The sequence below is a fragment of the Aedes albopictus genome, chromosome 3 (assembly GCF_035046485.1).
Source record: "Aedes albopictus strain Foshan chromosome 3, AalbF5, whole genome shotgun sequence".
NCBI classification, from domain to species: Eukaryota; Metazoa; Arthropoda; class Insecta; order Diptera; family Culicidae; genus Aedes; species Aedes albopictus.
In genome coordinates this window covers 256464017-256479432 of record NC_085138.1, presented here as the reverse complement: position 1 = coordinate 256479432, position 15416 = coordinate 256464017, and the positions used below count along the sequence as shown (strand labels likewise).

The window sequence follows — 15416 nt, the reverse complement described above, 5'->3', positions numbered from 1 at the left end:
CACACTAATCCGTAGTTATTCATTCCTGCTCTGGAACACCGCGCTATACATACAAACGAGTGGGGGTTGGGGTGCGACAGCACACCATATACGAGGACAACACTTACCCGAGTGGAAAGTCGATCGCGATGGAACATTCCTGGGAAATGCAACCGGTTGTCTGGAAGAATTAACGGCTGGTGTAAGACTATTGCGATTCACCATGCTGCAGTGCGGTTGTGAGGTAGGTAGGTAGGTACGTGGTGGTGGTGGGTATTGGTGATATGGCGGGTTTTTTGTTGATTGGTGGTGTTGTTCAGATTTCCGGATGTTTCATACACAGATTTGGTGGGATGTGGTCGTGAATGGCGATGGTAGGTTGTTGGTAGATTTTCGATTTGTACGATTGAATAAAACGAAATAAAAAAGGAAGATAAAAAGAAAAACGAGAAATGGAATACAAAAATAAAATTATTTAAAAGGATTTAGGAAAACTAGCTTAGCAATATATTATATACGCAAATGTACCCTTGCTCACTTAAAACTAAACACCTGAAAGAAAGCCGGAAAGAGAAACCACAAACAGGAAGAAACAAAACGAAAAACATAAACCAATAAATTACAAAAACATAAATGAACTTTCATCTGACCCTCCTAATCTGCTAAGGCACTTCTTAAATCGGTCGTTGATCGTAGGAGAGACAAATTCGTTCGGGTTCGATTGAGCAGAAAAAAAAACTAAATAAAGATTTGATTTTCAAACAACCAAAACAAACAAGGGAACAACGGAGACTAAGAAGGTTTCTCTACCAATTCCAGAGTCGATGTCTGGGGTTTTCTGGTTGGTGGTGGGAGTAGTGGTGTAAAACGGAGGAAGGAATTGTATCAATCATCCATCTCTATACTGTACTACTGAACGATACAGAACAACATCGACATAAAATCGAGCAGTAACTACTACTACTAGACAAGCAATAAACATAGCCAAGTGCAAATGGGGCAGCAACAGTACAAGTTTTGTCGGGGTTTTATTGCGATCTTGGATTCGATATTTCCTGCTGCAGCTTGGATTGTTGCTGGATGCTTTTGATAAAGATAATAATTGATGCTACATATGCAATGTGACGAATGCTAAAAATTGATTCAAATGGGTATCAAAGCATATTAAAAGGTGTTATATGAACCGCATTAGGAAATTCTCAGAAAATGGTGCGAATATATAAAAAAAAATGCAAAAAATCAACGTAGTTCTGGTGGGATTTGAACACATGACTCCTCAATTTGCTTGACAGGGCGCGTCAACCAACTTCGCCACAGAATAGGTAACGATTCTGTGGAATAAAGAGTCAAAACTGAATGCAAATAATGCCGAGGGACACATCAATCATCAAGATGTTGAAAAAATGAACTGATAGTCGGATTTTTTTAATGTTACGGTACAAAACCGATTAGGACCTCATAGCGAATGTTATGCTGGAATTTACAGAACTCTTTAAGGAGCTTATTACAAAATGCTTGGTGCATGGTTTAGTATTAATTTAGCTCTCTGAAAGAAATTAGGAGACTTTTGCATCGGTTCAACAAGGTGCTCTTAATTCCATCCTACTGAAAACAAAGGATTCGACTGAATCTATGTTAGTTTTTTGCATTTTCATTTGAATTCTGATGATAGATTTTTTTATATTTATGTATTTATCTCAAATTTTGCTTAAGCATTTTTCACGGCCAAAAAGGACAATTTGCATCATCAGTTTTGACTCTAGCTAGCCTTACTTTTGAGAAGGAGCTTAACAAAATATTAAAAAATTATATTCATGGAACTATGTGGAGAACATATACTGTAAAAACTGTCGAGTCAAGTACAAGGCACTGAAGACGACCTTACAGTTGAGGTCGAAATACGTATCTGTCAAAGGATGCAAATTCTTAGTGGAATTCCAAGGAACTGTACTTAACGCGATTTTCTTTTGATTTACAGATATTCCCCTAACAAGCCCAGGTTAATCATCATGTATTTTTTAATTTAATTTAAAAATAAAACTAAGAATTATTTTATCCCAAAAAGGAATGTATGACTTTACTAAGTTTCAGTTGGCATATAATACAGCTTATTAGCGTTGGTGTAGTTACGGTATAGTTGACATATAATACAGCTTATTGCACTCTACGTCAATGTGGAGAAATGATGTGCAAAAAAGTGATATTTTTTCAAAATTAAATTGAATTTTTGAAAGTTTTGATAATTTTTTTTCGACCCGATCTCTCCGGAAAAAAATCCTACATAACTTGGAATTTTGAAAACGGATGAAACTTGAATATTTTCGATAAATTTTATAGTAAAATCTCTGTACCTTTGCATTTAGCAAAATTTTGCCGTGTATTATTTTTATTGCAAGCCTTTGCAAACTATGCGTATGTACTTTAATAAAATCGGGTTGAATGGTTTTTGAAAGGTATTTCAACAATATGAATTCAATTGAAATGTTTGTTTGTTCATTATTTCTCTATTTTGACGCACTGTGCAAGTGACGGCATTACGAATATGTCCGTTACAACACATAAAAACCATTTTTGGATTATTAAATTTTATTTTAATGAAATTACAATACTACTGGCTTAGGGACAAAACGTCGAAAGACAAAACGTCGAATGCCAAAACGTCGAATGCCAAAAGGTCGAATGCCAAAACGTCGAAAGAGACAAAACGTCGAAAGGACAAAACGTCGAAAACGTCGAAAACGAGTAATCTAAGCAAATAGTGAGTTCTTTATTCTTTTAAAGGATACTCATTCTTTCACTTGTATCTGCCAACTAGTTCAGAGGGAAGCCTTCCTGAGGCTCCCTGAAACAACATCTCAGGGTCGGCATGTTCCTTGGCCAGTTCTTCGTGGGTGGGGAATATTCGCACTGTCGTATATGAAAAACACATATCACGTCACGTTAAGTGTAAAATTATTTATTCCCGAACTTTCCCGGCTTTTCTTCTTTGAGGCCCCTTCTACTGGCACCCAGTGTTGCATTTGAATTAAACGCTAGCCAAAAAGGAACTGAGCTTGGATGTGTCATCAAATCTTATGTGCGTCCTGACCAAGGTTCTGTCCTAGGACTATGTGACGCATCTGCATACATGCGTAGTTGCGCGAAAATATGCACCACAATGAAATGGGATATTTTGGCATCGGGCATTAAGATTCTGCACCGAAATCCGGATTTTCCGGTAATCCACGGTGACCGAACCGGTCCCCCCTCTCAATAGAGGGTGACTTTCTGAATCGAATCAATCCAAGATTGTTAGAATTTGTGAAAAAATGGCAGACTCATGACCATTTAAGTTTACCAGGTACCAGGGTGCCATGTTTTTGCGGGTGCAGTTCTTGATCAAATTTTGAACTGAACAATGTTCAAATATGTTTGATCGCAGCGTGCCGTTTTTGAACTTCAACGCAAATTGAACGCGTTCAAATGCAACACTGCGAGTGGCACACTGTCACAAATTTACTTCCACTAATTTTCAGCATTACGTCACAGCTTCCTTCAGGGTAGCTTCGATGGTAGCCTCTAGCGTGCTCTAGCTATCGTCTGCCGGATCTCTGACACCTTTAGGGTGGCGATGGCGATCATCGGGTGCATCATGTCTTCCAGGGCGTCTGGTTTGGTTTACGGCATGACTTGCCGGTAGTTTCCATCCCAACGTAAGGGGTGGGAGGGAATGTCTTCCTCATTCAGAACCGGAGTTCTACTTGAAATAGCGGGGTTTTGACTAGCTGTCCTTCTCCGCAGTTCATCCGGTATTCACAGAATATGGTACTAGTATAACAATGCTAAGTATCCTCGCAATAATCTTTACTCAGCTAGTGGTTTCAACTGAGTGCAAAATGAGTCACTGACCTTCAGCGTTCGGGCCCCCAGTGACCCCAGATAACGAGACAATGTTCGTGTGTCCCCGTTAATCAGTTCGTCATCCTGCCGTCTTGGTGGATCTACCGTATCACCACCCCTCTCAGGCTACCAACAGGATCGATTTAAATTCACACAAAATTTCAAAAAAAAAATCCACGCTGAACTGTGAACACATACACACTTTTCGACGTTTTGTCCTTTCGACGTTTTGTCCCTTCGACGTTTTGTCCTTTCGACGTTTTGGCATTCGACGTTCTGGCATTCGACGTTTTGGCATTCGACGTTTTGTCACCTATTCCTTTTTCACAGTGTATACGTTCTTAAAACATCTTCATGAATAGCCCAACAAAAATCCGTTTCGTGCTTTATTCGCTTTATTTCCGAATCGAATGAGTTAGGGTGCATAGGACTGTTAATGGCATCGGTACCCTACTGAAGGGAAACAATTCTTAAAAACGCTCCTGCTATATTTTTTAAAGATTGGTTGTCACTTGCGTGTGATCCTTTTTCCTGCAGAATCTTTAAATGGTTTTTATTTAGAAGAAATCACTGATGAAATTTTTAAAGAAATTGTATAGGACAAATCATTGCAGGTATTCTGATGATCTTTCTATGGAAATTTCTTAGGAAATTTTTGATGAGTTCAATAGTTCCGTAATATAATCTTCCAGGAATACTTCCACAAAGCACAAAAACCTCTCTGGCCTGAGAATTTTGAAACTTCGATACGAAAGTTTACCATTATTAATGCGTATTTTTTTTTATTTAACCTTCCGTAACTCGCGCGGTTTGGCACCACGCCAATGCTGAATACAAAAAGCGAGCTTTCTTCAACGTGTTGTACAAAATACAACAGTGCGATTGCTCGAGGGTTAATATGTCCCTTGAAAATCCGGCTATTCAAGAATTCTAACTAGAATAGCGTTAAATTCTAGTAAGAATAGCCGGATTTTTTAGACATATTAAATAAAAAAAAATCGCAGGAAAAATAATAAAATGTCCGTAACGGAATTTCAAAATTCTCAGACCAGAAAGGTTTTTGTGCTTTGTGGAAGTGTTCCTGGTAGATTATATTACGGAACTATTGTTTTTTTTTAATGAATGGATCACTAACTTCGGAATGTGGCAGCGTACAAGATTAATAAATTGCCATCAAGGATGCTACTGTGATTGCCACTCAAAGAAGCAGATGGCATCTGGTGGAACAAGAAGCAGCAGAGGAGCACCAAAGCTGCGATTGGGCGAGCTAAATCATGAGGAGCCAAAGCCGTTGCCCGCCATCAGGGATGGCATGCTCCTCAGTGCATGTGCAAGAGTGAGCGGTTTGAATATGAAAATGAGCTGCACATTTTCAGTGCGCAATGCCATTCTTGTCCGTCAGCGCCCTTCGGTTTTATAGAATGAAGCTAAACGTTCATGAAACGCATGAAATGTCCATTCTATTTGGCTGTATTCAAAAGTTTCATAAGCTTTCCTCCAATGACAAAAAAAATGTGAATCAATAACGTCCTAGAAGCAAAACTATGACTTTTTGACAAATTATTGGTAAAATATTTGTTTTTTTTTTGGGGCTCATCCAACGAAGATAAATGTGTCAAGTCGACCATGACAAGAAATTGACATTCTCTAATACCTTAATTTCCGATTTTGATCTGAGCTTCATTTTTGGTCATCTAAAATTTATTTTAGGATAACCCTGCGAATTGCTTAAGCCTGTTTGAGTCACCGATTTTCTGAGACAAAAACATTTGAGATTATGTGATTATTGTTAAAATATTTTAATTATAAAAGTTTTTCATAAAAAAAAACAATTTTCTTTACAATTTTCACGAAAATAATTTGAAAATGTATTCAACTTCACCATCTTTTTTTATCACAGAATGATTGGGGAATTTTTTTTAATATGTAGTAAAGGTATCTTATTCATCAATTCTTCGATTATAAAAAATATAAATTATAAGTGAAATGTTACTGCATACTCTTAAAATACGCTTTTTCACTTTTTGCGTAAATAATAAATTTATCGAGTAAGCTAAGAGATTCTCCTATTGAGTTATGCGATTTTACTCCAATTTCTTCAAGTACGCAAAACAAGGTCGACGAGGTGAGTGTAGAAACCGACGACGCTTGACTTGTTTTCAAATTTATTTGAGAACTTCAAAATTGGCAAATATGCAAACATAATTTTGAGAAAACACATCGGTGAAACATTTGGAAGAAGAATTTTAAAACAGCAATTAGAGTAGAGTGGGGCAAAAGTTCGAGTGGGGCAAGAGTTTCTTTTGAAGTTTTTGAGCTTAATTCAAATTCTTTCTTTCGGGTGTCAAGGTTGTTCGAAGCCTTTTTAAAAAAGAGTCTTTCACTCCAAAAATTATGAAAATAGATCAATATTTCGAAAAGTTATGACAAAATGTTGGTTTTTGATCAAAAAATTGTAATATGCGATGGTCCTTCCAACACATGGATTGGAATTGTAATGAAATCGAATTCAGTCTTTTGTTTTGGGGCGTAACTAGGTATATTTTGAAGATGCTTTAGCATGTATAACTTTTTGCAAAAAAGATTTGGAAGTCATATTTTACACATAGTGGGGCAAAAGTTCGAATTGTGGGGCAAGAGTTCGAGTAATGTGGCAACTTAGGGTAAAAACCTAAAATTCTGCAAAATATACATATTACCTCTAAAAATGATGAAATTAGTGAGAAAATCCGATTAAAGTTGAGAAAAAATGTTGTTTTATCTAAATTTAACGAAAAACTACTAATTTTTGGTGTAGTAAATTTAACCCTGATTTGGGTAAAATCCAGATCGAACTTTAAAGTGTATTCCAGTTCCAACATCAAATATTAATTGATTTCAGGTATTCCTATTACCAAAGTGTCAAAATAGTGTGCTACGGTTAGCGAAATTCCACAAACACTTGATTCGAACTTTTGCCCCAGTGGTGGGGCAAGAGATCGAATTAAACGCGCTCATACAAAAAGCGTTGTAACTCAAAATTGAAAAGACATTTGGGGTTACTTTATTCAGCAAAATTTTAGCTCATGGATGGTAGAATCACCATACGATATTCATTTATTTTTATCTGCTTTGATTTTTTGAAAAAACTTGTATTTTCAACTAGGGTCGAACTTTTGCCCCACCTTACTCTATAAATATTATAAAAAAATCTAAGGAATTTGAAATGAACATGACATTTTTCTTTGTAAAATTCTTACCAAAAAACCGTTTCCGGCGAAAACAATGTATACAACTTTCTAGTAACATACAGTGGCAGAGGCATTCGTTTAGCCAAGCTCTGTTTTTTTTTCTTTTTTTTCGCAACTGTAGCACTTTTTCAATCTTTTTTGGTTTTAAGATTATCTTCTGAATAATTTAAATTAATAAATGGAATGAAACAATGTATATGTACTTAATTTTTAAGCTGAAAAGCAGAGGAAATTTAGAAAAATATAAAAAAATTGAAATTTTATAAATAGAAAAATAATCAAAATCAATCCAAGATTTTTTTTTCTTTATTAAAGAGGCTTTCAGCCAGACGCTGGTTCACCTCTCCAAGAAAAAAAAGAAAATTTATTTCGGTAGCGACCCAAATTAGAGATCTTCTCGTAAATCATAAATTTAATCGTTTAGGAAGTGTTGCCATATAAATTTTACACGCATCTCATAGAAATTCGTCATAAGAATGAAAAAAATCTAAATTAATATTGTTTTGCAGTTGTTTGCATCCAAAATACTTCAACAGATGCTATAAAATTAAATACACGTTTATAAAAACCAAAAAAAAGATGTTATTAAAAGTAAATTGAAGAATGCAACTTGAAAGTTTTTTTTTCTATGACTATCGTTTACGATTGAAACTTTCAATGAGCGATACAATTTTTCGGCAATAGCAGTCTGAGTGGTAAGCAAACACAGTTGTTGCTGCTACGTCCGACGTTTCGGTTTTTTATTGATCCTTTGGGATAGGAGTTTGTATTTTTGTAAACATGTGTAGTGCCCTACATTTGGTTGTCTGTAATGTGTCTGTAGATGGTTTGTAATACCGTCCTTGGTGCTGCATGTGTTTCGACAATGTGTTTCGCAACTTTATAGCAGCTTAATCTTTTAAATATATTTTAAATATTGTAGATTTCATTGTGGTTTAAGTAAATAACAAACATTTGATGCTTCACATTATAATCCCAAAGATTCTATGAAAAAAATATCTTTTCTGCAAAATATAACATTTTGAAGAAATTCACATTTTTTTCACAATTAACTTAACACGAATCACCAATAAACTTTTTTTTTATTTTTTCCCTAATGTTGCTAAAACATACAACAAATTTCATCAATACTATTTTTAAATTTGAATTTCATAATTGCCTTTCTCAGGAATTTTGATTTTTTTGTCTAAAATGTCAAGCCTAGTTCAAGTTACATGTTTTAGTCAAAAAAAAACTAGAAGAGGTTCTTAGAACCATAATAAAACCAAAATTAGGTTTAAAAAATAGGTTTTTGGCAGTTCAAAAAACCTTTACAAGACTAATGGACATCAAAACGTCACTTGGGAGATACAATCAATAATTTTAAAACATATTTGACGCTATTATTTCACATTAATTTGAGATGTAGATTAGAGCAAGTAAAATGTGAACACAAAATCCGTCACTTGTGCAAATAAGTGAAATTTAAAATAATTATATTTCTTGCCAAATTGTTCATCATTGAATGAGCGTTGGGTTTTAAGTAATTGAGTACCCAAGGCAAAAGCATTTCACTGATATTGAACAACCGTTCACTCAATATGCTGAATTACAAATGTAAAGTTTTTCCTTTGCTACGCAAACTTTCGCCTCTATTAGAGAAGGACGAGTAAAATGTCCAAGCTAGGAAAAGATTCTAATCACTTTCAACCGACAGTGATGAAAGGCGGCGCTAAAGATAGAACATTTGTACATCTTTACTTGCGTTACATGCGTCACACGGTGCATACATTGTGGCGTTTTTGCATAGCGCATGAATAAAGAAATTGACATTTGAAGGATTCCATTTCTTGAATAACACATTCCTATTGTCGTATTGGTATCGTTCAGAAGGCATACTGCAAATCCCAACGACTGTTTCGGACTGTTTTATACCGATTTCACCTGCTCCCGCAGGTCATCCATCCATAATTCACGTGGAGACGCCCTAGGCGGAAGATGATACGTTCACATGGCATGTTATTAGACCTGACAGAAAACCATTGTCGTTAGGATAATCGGGCAATTGAGGCGAGCTGCCCGGCCCTCCTAACCAGGCTAAAAATACTTCCCGGTAGACCTATGTAGACTGGGGACCGGAGAGGTTCGGTTCGATCAATCATGCAGAAGTAAGGAACACAGACGTCACAACAATTTTCTGGGGTGGCAGGTGTAACTTTTCCTGACCCCGAAACAGGAGGCCCGACGTTATAAATATTCCTTTCGGGGGGAGTTTCACATTTCTATCGAACTCGTTTAACATTACAGCTGGAATGGGTTGGAATCGATCACAACGGAAGTCAATGGCAATTAGAATAGGTTACGTTTAGAAACCTTGGTGATTGAATTGTAGCGAAGAGCGTAAAAATAGACTCGAAGAAAAGTTTATATTTCCGCATTGTGATCGATGTTGCGTGTTTCTAAGAATACAGCAATTAGTCCTTAAAAAAGTATGCATTCTAAAACATATCAAAATGGAAATGACGTGAAGTTCTAAATCATGCAGCGTGATGACAAATGTAAATGTTATGTACAATAATTATACTCCAATTATTCGCGAATGGCTTTTGAAAGGGAACAGTAATAAATACACAAGAAACATCGAGTAGATAAACCAGAAAACAGGATAAACGTCATGCCACATTCAGAAAAAAAGATCAATCCAAAAAGTACAACCGTCAATTCAACTACGAAAACGTATTATACAATAGAACAGAAAATAGACCAAGAAATCAGAAAGTAAAAGTAAAAAAAAAATTAAAGAAACTAACGAGAGAGAGAGAGACGAGAAAAGAGCAATGGAGAAAAGAGAGCGACAGAGCCTAACGAACGAAGAAAACTCTGAGACTCCACAGTTTTTGATTGTTTTTTTTTTTTAATTTATGATTGTTGATTTGTACAATGACAGTTAGCACTCACCGATCATATGGAGGTTTCGTTTATCGAAGGGTGTGCGTATGTATTTCGCGTAATTAGGTGTGTTTGATCGGAAAAGACGGGCGCGCGCATAAAGATTTTCATTTTGGACGTGATTGGTTCGAACGAACGGAAGAGATATTCGAATTTTCGGAATTCGCAGAAGAGAAAAGAAAACAAAGAACATTCAGTGGTTTGTTTGCTTGTTTGTTTTTTGTTTGGAAGACGGTTGTGTCGTTATTGTCGATTTCAGGGCTGGAACTAGGTAAAGGTGGATTAGGTTTGAACTACCTAGTTGCAGCGCACTATCATCAAGATGATTAGAATTGCCTATTTGAATGTGCAGAACTATGATGAGAAGCTATAGATTCCGTGTGCAGAACGATGAAAAAAATATATTGAAAGGCAGACGCTTTCTAGCTTAAAATATGATAAAATAAGAAAACTATTGGAACATATTAAATAAATCAAAACACCAGCGGAAGGCATGATTGAAACCTTACGGAGAGGGCCTCATCCAACCTAGAAAACTACTCATTCTATAACGTTTTTAGGTGATTTAGATAACTTATATTTGTGCTTCATCTCATTTATAATTCAGGCATGTTACGTTAAAAAATAGTCTTTTTACATCATATTTGGAGTTCAAAAAAAAAAAAAAAAAGATTTTAATTTCAATTTTTATTTATTTTTATGACGTTTTCAAACTAGTGTAGAACAAAATCCCCGAGTTACCCCACTTTTCTTGCCGCACAATATCGATGCTAGTGGTATTGATATGTTTTGGCCAAAAAAATAGCTGCCTCCACCTGCTGCTTCATTTATTTCATTCACTTCATTCATTTATTCAAGTTAACAAATAAATTGTAAATCACCTTATTTTGTTATTTGATTAAAAGAACCTTCCAAATTCCGTGATTATGTGGATTTTTTGTTATGGAATAATCTTTTTCTTATTTATTTTTGCTAACCTAACATCTGAATTGTTTTCATGTTTTTTTTTTCTTGAAAATATTGATCAAAATTGATTTTTTGGACCCACAGTGACCCACTGTGCCTTTTGTGTGCAGTATAAATGTGTCTTCGGAAGAAATGTTAAAAATAACAGAATGAACTACTTTGCGGAAGACAGATTTCTTCTAGGACGCTTCTTTAAAAAGCTAAAACTGATCTAGATCAGTTGCAACTTGTCTAGATCAAATATTGTGTTACCAGATTTTAGTAAGACTCTTACAAGACACTTCTCTGAAGACACCAAACCTCTAGGATACATATCCACTATCCAGAGCACTAAAGGTTTTGTCTGTCCATAACAGCGTTCTGCCCCAGTGTGCAGCAGTGCCTTCTGGTAATGCTTCAAAAGTTTCTTCTGTGATTTTTCTTCTGGGATTTATCCAAGAGTTCCTTCAAAGATGCATCGTTCTGGGATTTACAATCGTGATTTCTTCCAGAATTCACTCCTTCCTTTTTGGATTTCTTAAAGAGTCTTCTGGGATTTTTCAAGGAGTTTTTTCTGAGATTCCTCCTTTGACAATTCCGAGATTTCTCCAGGAATTCCTTCTGGGATTCTGCAGGGATTTTTTTTGTACTGGATTCCTCAACGAGTTCCTTCTATAATTCCTCAAGGAGGATTTCTAAAGATGTTCCTTCTGAGATGTCTCACAGAGTTCTTTCTGGGTGGATCCAGGTGATCTTTCCTGGATTTCACCAAGAATTTCTTGCGGGTTTAATATTACATATCTCTTATCGGGATTACTCCAGGAACTTCTTCTAGAATTCTTTCATGAATTCCTCCCATACTTTCGTCTGGGATTTCTTCAGGATTTTCACTAAAAGTTCCTTGTGGGATCTTTTCAGGAATTTCTCCTGGATTTATTCCATGTTTCCTCCACAAGTTTTCTTCGGGATTGCTTAAGAAGTTCCTTCCAGGTATTCTTTCAGAAATTTCAACAATTCGTCCAGGAAAAACTTTTTGGGGAATTCCTCCTAGAGCACATTCCGGGATTACTGAGGGTTTGCATCCCGGCGTTCCTCCTCCATTCCCCAATTGTTTTAATAAAATATCTCCAGCAGTTTTGTATGAATTCCTCCGGATGTTCATTCTAGGTTTCCTTCGAAAGCTCCTTCTGAGATTACATTTCTCCAGGATCTCCTTCTCGTAATGCCGGTGAAAGTACTTTTGAAGACACTTTCTAAAAGGAATCTCAATCCTTGAGGGAACCTCTATAGAAATCTTACAAGAAACTCCTGGAAGCATCATAAAAATAATTCTTGGAGGATTCCTAGTACTCCTGGATGCATGCCAGATGGAACCTCTTTATGAATTTCAGAAAAAAAAACTCTTGGAAGAATTACAGAGTGAACTTCTGAAGCAATTCTGGATAGACCCCCGGGAAAATATGCATCATTCATAAAAAATCACGTTGGAATTTTCCAGAGTCACTCTTGAATTTCCCAGGAATTTCAAGAAACTCCTTGAAAATCCCAGGAGGCTCTTAAAAAAATCATAAAAGAGTGAAGTGAATTTCGGAAGTAACTTCTGGAGAAATACCGAAAACTCCACGGTTGAAATTCCCAGGAAAAGGCATCTTTGAAGGAACTCTTGCATAAATCCCAGAAGCAGCTTCTGGTCAATCTTGGAAAATCTTGGAGGAGTCCAGAAGGAACTCAACGAAGTATTCGTAAAGGAACTCCTGAGGGAAAACTCAAAGGAGCTTGTGAAGGAACCCAAGAAAGACTCTTAGAAACTCCTTGAGGAATCTTACAGCGAACTCCTAGAAAAATCGCAGAAGAAACTTTTGAAGCATTACCAGAGCTGGATGAATTCTTAAAATTCTTAAAAAAGTAAATCCTAAGGATCTTCTTGACAAATCTAAGAAGAAACTTCTTGCGGATTTCTAAAATATAATTCCTAGAGAAACATCAGAAGAAACTGCTGGAGTAATTTCAGCAGGAACTCCTGGGGGTCCCTCGAAGGGAGAAAGCAGTCTTATAAGTCGCTCCTGAATAAATCTTAGAAAGAGCTCTACGAGAAATCTAAGAAGAAACTTCCGTAGAAAAATCTGAAGGAATCTATGTAGGCATTATGAAGAAACTTTTAAAGGAATGCCTGAAGCAATTCTTTGAGGATTAGCACTCTGTAGCAGGCGAATTTGCTGGTATTTTTTACTAAGTAAAATTCACCCAGTGCACATGACTGTGTTGTGTGTATAAAAATAAATAAATAAACGGCATGTTTAAAGTGATGGAGACGCATGGTCATTTCATGCGTATGTGAGTAAAACTTGAAATTTTCAAAAAAATGCAGCTCAAAAACGACTTAATAATATGTTGATATGTTATCTAAAACTAACTACAGTACAGTACAGTCATTGTGGTCCAACATTGTAAAAAACATAAAAACTGATATTTTGACCATTTTTGCATATTGAAGTTGACTTATTTTGTTTCGCAATATTTTTTCCTAAATCTAGAACTAATATTCTTTTCATTCCTAAAAAAGATTTAAAATCGGTCAATTGGTTCAAAACTTATGACGGTTCAAAAATTAAAAAAAAAGAAATTTCGTTTTTTACCACCCTATTTTTAAAATATCCACCCTAATGACGAAACCAGAAATTACGGGTCTAATTATATTCAGTAACGATCATTTCTAACGAATTTAAGTAATTTCGGACCACTTTTATTTCCGAGACTATTCTTGTTTCATGGAATGGCTGTATTCAAGAATCAAACTTTTGCTTCCAAAAATGTTTATGTTGTTAAATACATGCCAACCAGTGTATCAAACAATCAGATTTGATTGAAAGATTTAATTCGCGCTTTACAAATGAATATTGGAACTGTTTTACCTCAAGAAAAATCAGGAAATAGAACTTAGCGTGACACCTTCGCAAAAAAATGACTAATTACATTTTTTTTATTAAATTTCATGTACTATTAGAATAACATAAGTAATTATCTTCATTTTATTGCATAACGAATCAATATCGTTCAATGAAGCTCAAAAACCGCGGTGTAGATATGTGTGGAATGCGTCATGTATGATTCCCTTGCTATACGGTCGCCATATTGAAAGTGTATGAGCCGCCTAGATTGGATCTTTCGACTACGGTCGCCATGTATTGAATTTTGTTCGTCATGCGGAATATGCCAGATGTAAAAATGTGTGCAGTTCATTTGAAGAAAAATCAAGAGAATCGAATATCGCTTGAAGAAAAAATCCCCCCGATGCCCCCGTTCTCTGATATCAATAACAATAACAACGCTGCACCTTAGGCATGGCCGCTTTAATGCTTGTAATACACCTCTGTGTTGCAAGCATTAATAATAACAAGAAAAATTATGGAATTAATCGATTCTATCATTTTTCAGGATTCATTCAATGAATGGCTGTGTATGCGTAAATTAGACTAGAATGTGAAAAAAATGTGACATGTTTGGGAAAATCATGATACTTGGGCAAATCGAACATGACAAAATATCGACAAAATTCGAGAATTTGGTGGAATTTGTAGAAGAATTCTCTCTAAATACATTCGTTTGCGATAATTTTTCGAAGCAGTTTTTGTTAATTCCTTTGAACTTGGCAAATTTCTCGTATTGGTTTTTTTAGAAGTTTAAGAATTATTAATATTAAAAAATTTCGACTTCTTATATAAAATTAGATATTTTGCAATTACACGAAAAAAAAAATGACCAGAAACTCAATAGGAATTGGCTGCAGGATTTATTCCGGAAAATGTTCCAGGATCTACGAAGTTTATTCTTCAAAAATATTAGTATAACTCCACGAGGTAGAATCATACTGACAAGCAGTTTGGTTCGCAATTCTGCCGCTAGGTGACACTAGTGAGCATGGAAAAATGAGCATTTATTACTAGTTCTATCTCGTGATCCTGATGAGATAGAAAGTTCAAGTGTTCGGCAAAGTTGTTCGGAAGGTCATGGACATCATAATGATAAGCAGTTCATCCACTTCATATTCAATAGGTTTAGGTCTGATTCACTTAATGTTCATGTGATTCAGGTGTATGTCATTTAAATCCGTGTGATTCGGGTCTGATTCACTAGATATTCAAAAGGTTCAGATCCGATTCATTTCATGTTCAAGTGATTTAGGTCTGATTCACTTCATGTTCAAGTGATTCAGGGCCCATTCGCTTAATAATAAATTGATTTAGGTCTGAGTCATTTATATTCAGGTGATTCAGGTTGATTCATATTCAAGTGATTCAGGTCTGATTCACTTTATTTTCAAGCAATTCAAATCTGATTCACTTGATATTCATGATATTCAAATGATTCCGGTCTGACTCACTTCATAATCAAGTGATTTAGGTCTGATTCACTTCATATTCAAGTGATTCAGGTCTGAGTCATTTTAATCCAAGT

The 15416-nt window shown here is 35.7% G+C and overlaps 1 protein-coding gene across 15 annotated transcripts in view; it reads right to left on the bottom strand.

Moving 5' to 3' along the window:
* LOC109422342 (MAP/microtubule affinity-regulating kinase 3) overlaps nt 1-15416 on the bottom strand; it is a 117326-nt gene that overhangs the window by 50401 nt on the left and 51509 nt on the right. For 13 of the 15 annotated variants that reach the window (XM_062860339.1, XM_062860341.1, XM_062860340.1 and 10 more), the window contains one exon: nt 108-205. In XM_062860339.1, the coding sequence (XP_062716323.1) occupies nt 108-205 (98 nt within the window). The remainder of the gene's footprint in view (nt 1-107; nt 206-15416) is intronic. The other 2 variants (XM_062860347.1, XM_062860348.1) reach the window with 1 other exon arrangement.